The 5,010-nt window shown below is 39.1% G+C and overlaps 1 protein-coding gene across 1 annotated transcript in view; it reads right to left on the bottom strand.

Annotated features, from left to right (window-relative positions):
* Positions 1-223: 223 nt before the first annotated feature.
* Positions 224-5,010, bottom strand: part of LOC117173371 — a 7,554-nt gene continuing 2,767 nt past the window's right edge. Inside the window, exons 2-8 of the mRNA XM_033361891.1 lie at positions 4,474-4,577; positions 4,140-4,331; positions 3,493-3,626; positions 2,858-3,422; positions 2,442-2,756; positions 1,790-2,377; positions 224-1,702 (exon numbers count right to left, since the gene is read on the bottom strand). Of these exons, the coding sequence (XP_033217782.1) occupies positions 224-1,702; positions 1,790-2,377; positions 2,442-2,756; positions 2,858-3,422; positions 3,493-3,626; positions 4,140-4,331; positions 4,474-4,577 (3,377 nt within the window). The remainder of the gene's footprint in view (positions 1,703-1,789; positions 2,378-2,441; positions 2,757-2,857; positions 3,423-3,492; positions 3,627-4,139; positions 4,332-4,473; positions 4,578-5,010) is intronic.

Here is a 5,010-nt window from a genome sequence, read left to right as displayed (position 1 = left end):
TTTATTCCGTGTCCTCAATTCTCCAGTAGACACTAAGAAGCCCTGAAGATCTTCTTACAAACTACCGATTTAATTTTTAATTCAAGAAACCGAAATCGGTATATTCAGAACAATCCAACTAAGCTCCCAAAAGGATCCTTTTTTCGCAAAACGTTTGACAGCTACCCCCTTTAAAAAAATCAGTGGTCGGTATAAAATGCTCTCTTTCCCAGGCATCGAGTAGTCATATAGTCCAGACCTGTACCTTCTCAGCTACTATGCACCAGCTCGCATGATCATAATACGAGGAGATGATGTGCAAATTCTCGACGTATTTGTTGATCAGCTGGTCCAGTTCCCCTTCTCGAAAAACGTGGTAATATTGATGATACGTGATAGCGCCACCTCCTTGGTCAGAAGGCAAGGATTCCTGAGAAGAGGATCCACTAAGAGTTCCATTGCTAGCAGTTGTCATCCTAGACCTTTCATAATGATTCCTACCTGACACCAACTTCGAGGGAATCTCCTCAGAAGCTGATCGGTTTTGACTCAGGAACTTGCGCCTTTCGCTGATGCACCTGCTGAAATCCAGGTTGCTGGATCCTAGGGAAGCTGTGCTACCAGTTCCTAGTCTCCTGATGCTACCCTGACTGCTCTCGCTGATCGTATTTTCAATCGAGTCACCAATATCACTCGACTCTATGGAGTTCCCGAATCTCAAGTACTTCTCATTGGCGGCTTCTTTGCTCTTCTCCTGACTATCAAGAATCTTCCTTTCATTTTCGGACTCGTTAATGAACTCACCATTCTTGCGTACTATCACGAAGTCCAAATTCTCTTCGGAGACGCTTCTACCGATGAGTTCGTCTTCTTTAAGACTACCAGGCTTATTGTCAAAATCTAGATAATCGTATTTACAGGAATCTAGAGGTGTCCTCTCGAGAGGATCAGTAGAAGAGTACAAAGCATCAGCAACTTCGGATTTTTTAGGGAATCCGAGTTCCCTGCTGATCTCGAGTTTGGTCTTCTGACAGTATTGGTCGATGTCGTGAATGAGATTTTCACTCAGCTTTTCTGTGAAGTCTATCAGATGCTTACGGCACTCCTCATTCCAGGTGACTTCGTCTGGAGAGGAGAGAAGATGTTTTGTTTCGGTTGAGAAGGAACTTTGCCGCGATTTCAGAGTCAAATCTCTTTGGTTCTGTCCATTTTGCTGAATCACACTTCCTACAGCACCTTCAAGGGAATTTGCGACGTTTGCAGCTGCTTCTAGAAGTCTGCTGGATCGGGATGAGGAGGAGACAGACGAGTTCTGCGGATCTTCAATTTTAGAATTCCTTTTTTCTATTAGATCTGAACTCTTTTCTTCGGATTTGTTAAGTTTCTTTGTGTATCGTTCGTCAGAAATGACACTGACGACTGATCCTGCAGATTCCGGCGATGAAACTCCTGAAGAGTCGCTGTCGAGATCGTCTGTTTCAGGATTGAACAATTCCAAGGAAAGTAAACGTGGTAAAATCTTAGATACTGTTTCGAGTCTCCCAGGAACGGCCGAAGAAGCTCTTCTGACAAGTGGGAAAGATGTTTTAGTCCTCGTCGCAAAACCTGGTTTTTGGTTTAGCAAATCCTTGATTTGGTTTAATCTATCCTTGCGGCTCTCTTCCTCATTGTTAGTATTCTTGGATATCGTTTGCTCTAAAGGACTAAGAATCAAGGGTGGATTCTTACTCTCTAGATTCGTATTTATTTTAGTATTCAAAATTTTTTTATTAAGATCCAAATCGTCGGTTTCATTACTGAGGGTCTGAACGTTTATCTGAAATGGTCTAGTTCCACTGCATTCGTCTCTGCTAGCAAAATCGAACTGTTTGTCAAAGAAGTTAGTGGTTGGTTGGGTGCTAGGATTCTTGTTTTTGTGGCTGAAGAAGGGTCTCATGACTGCAGAGTTTAGAGTCCTGGGAGACAATCCAGGTGGACTAGGAGGTGGAAGAGACTTGCTAGTGGCTGGGAATTGTTTCAAGAGGGGGGAAATGGAGATCATCTTTAACCTGGGACCTGTCAAGTCAGGTGGATACTTAACTCGAGGTGAAGGTGGTGCAGAAGCTGTGTTTAACTGGTAACCAGGAGGAGCTGTTATCACATCTATGAGGGGTGTCACATCAGATTTTGGCACATAGATAACTGAGGCAAAGCTGTCCTCGGAATCAACACTTGTGTCGCTTTGTAGGCTGCTATCTTTGGAGGAATCTGAACCATCTTCTCTAGATAGCCTCCTCTCTATGTATTCTGGCTCCCTTTTCATGTTTATCATGTTCTGCATGTTTTCTGGATTGATTTTCGACGATATGTATTCGCAATTTGAGGGAACTGGTACCTCACTCTCGGTTAAGTTCCAATTCTGAAAATTTAATGAGAACTAGCTTTGAGGACTATGTTTCAATGTTAGTTTAAGTTGATCTTACCTGCAGGATTCTTACGAAGCCGTTTTTTATTGACATTCCGGAAACCCTCTCGATATTTGTAGTCGATTGTTTGATCTTGTTCGTAAGGCCACTTTTCAGAAGCTGAAATCTCTTCGAGGCATTTCCCGAGTAAAATGATTCTCTAAAAGCTTCGAAAGCCTTTCTTTTGTATATTAGATCTTCATTGAGTGATGATTGCTTCGTGATATGGCGACGCAATTGTTCCTTTTCTTCCAATCGTTCTATTGACATCAATTCTTCATTCATTGAACTTTGCTTTTGCACAATACTTCCTCGCTTTGTGCTCTGTGGATCCTAAATTCGAAACAAGATTTTATTTTTCAAAATGAATTGTTATGTACACGTTGATTTTTCAGGTTTGAAAAAATCGATTGAAATTTAAATAGGAAATCGACAAGAATTACCTGAAAGTCTGGAAGGTCCTTGATTATTTGTTGAATGGCAGTGTTTTCAGGAAAATCCAGACAGTCGTCATCGTTAATGTGTGTTTTTTGTTTGACTAATCGAGACTTTGACGTGCTAATCGGAGGTGTGATTGATGCTTCATCCAGTTGAAGTTCAGAGGTCACAGTTGAACAGAGACCTGGGATGCTAGACCTTGATCTCACCAAATCAAGTCGTTGAATTTCCAAAATGTCACTAAGACTTTTGGATTTTGTACTTAAGCTATCGGATTGTTTGCTCAAGATAACTGTTGTGTCTTCTAATCTTCGAAGTTCTATTGGCATGTCATCCATGTCACCACTATCTTCTTGTTCATAACACCTGCGACTTTTTCCTTCGTTTTGCCAATTTTCGAGAAACCAGGGTCGAGATCCTCTTTTACCACCTGCTAATTTTTGCAGTGCTCTTCGAAAAAAACTGTAGCATGTTTCATTTGGACTTGAAAGACTGCTCGTTGAAGGAGATGGACTAAATATTGGATCGGTCCAGTAACTTTTGTTTTTATATTTTCGCTGGCTGCCCCTGCAATTTTAAAATTAAATATATTTGATTAAATCCTGATGAAACCTTGAAAATGATTACTTACCTTTTTAAAATATGCTTTTGAGGATGTTCGTGTTGTCTTTCATCGCAGGAAGAACCGTGGGACCTTCCACTATTAGACCTCGAATTGAGACAGTAGGCTTTGGGCCATGGGACCAGAACATCTTGAGATTCAAACTAGAGAAAATGATATTGTATTTAATTTTGCAACTCGAGTCATGGATCTAGAATTTCTGAAGTAAAAAAGTACAGCTGTTTTGGAAAAGCCTACAAAAAGATGGAAAAATTTTCTACTTGAGATCCTGAACCTTTAAACTTTTATCAAGGATTCTTTCTTTGAACGCGATTCGTTTGGCTCATGTCACTTTAGGAAAAAGTATATTTGTATCGATCCTTCTAAGTTATTATTAGCTATTAGCGTTATTATGGATACTCGGATAACGAGTATTGATTTCGCGCTAAAATTGCTGATTATCGGCGCAAGGATGTTCCCTGTTTTTTTAAACATAACTGTGCATATTTAAAAAAAAGGCATGTTTTCATACAATACTGTAAAACGCGGATCATCATGACACCCAGAGTTTTTGATTTCATGACTTGATATTGATTTTTCTTGATAAAACCCCGATGTGACGCTTTACCCCACATGTTCCAATAAGCCTCGTTTTGCAGTATATTTTTATAAATCACCTTACGATGCCTCTGTTCCATAGCCCATACGGAAATAATGAGACGTCCCCCTATTCGTAAAACCCGAGCAAGTTCCTTTAATGCCCGAACTCGTCTTTCAGTTGTGGCAAAGTGGTGAACAACAGCAATCGACAATACTGCGTCGAAGCTCTCGTCTCGGAAAGGCAACGATAAATTATCGCATATTAAAACCTAGAATTAAAAATTAGTATAAGAAAATGTAAGTTTACATTTTTTTAATTAAATATTAATGGTGATACGAATTTTTGAATTTACAGTATTGCAAAAACAGTTTGTTCAGGGTTTATAAAATATTTGAATAATGAATACAGACCTCATTTTCCTTTTCTCTAGCAATATCCGTCAGTCTCTTACATCGGTCCCCTCCTACTTTATAAACACTGTGGTTGACGTTGAGATATTTCCCATTGCCGCAACCTTAAATAGATTAAAAATACTTGAAGACATGAGAAAGACAACTGGATAAGGACAAGTCACTATTTATCGATATATATTATAAATCTGTAGGAATTATTTAATCTCTTACTCGTAAAAATGAATTTTGAAATGATAAGAATGACAAATGCATACGGAATGTTTGATTCTTTTGCCCTCAAACACAGAGTTTATTTTCTACATACTGTCACCTACCGCAAACATTGTAAATAATAGTATAGAAATATATTTTTGGTATTTATCCAGTTGTCACTCTCATATTTTTATAAAAAACTTCAATTAGAGTGCAATTTTGTTTTAATTTTGACAAATCAAAGAATACATACAGTCTGTCAAGTTAAAGCGTGGGTGGCTTTACTCGCAGTCGGTAAGGTGTATCGACATGATTTTGGTGTCAAAATATTAAGAAGAGCTC

The sequence above is a fragment of the Belonocnema kinseyi genome, chromosome 5 (genome assembly GCF_010883055.1).
Source record: "Belonocnema kinseyi isolate 2016_QV_RU_SX_M_011 chromosome 5, B_treatae_v1, whole genome shotgun sequence".
In the NCBI taxonomy this organism is placed as follows: Eukaryota; Metazoa; Arthropoda; class Insecta; order Hymenoptera; family Cynipidae; genus Belonocnema; species Belonocnema kinseyi.
The sequence above is the reverse complement of the archived record's forward strand: the minus strand, read 5'-3'. Positions and strand labels throughout refer to the sequence as shown.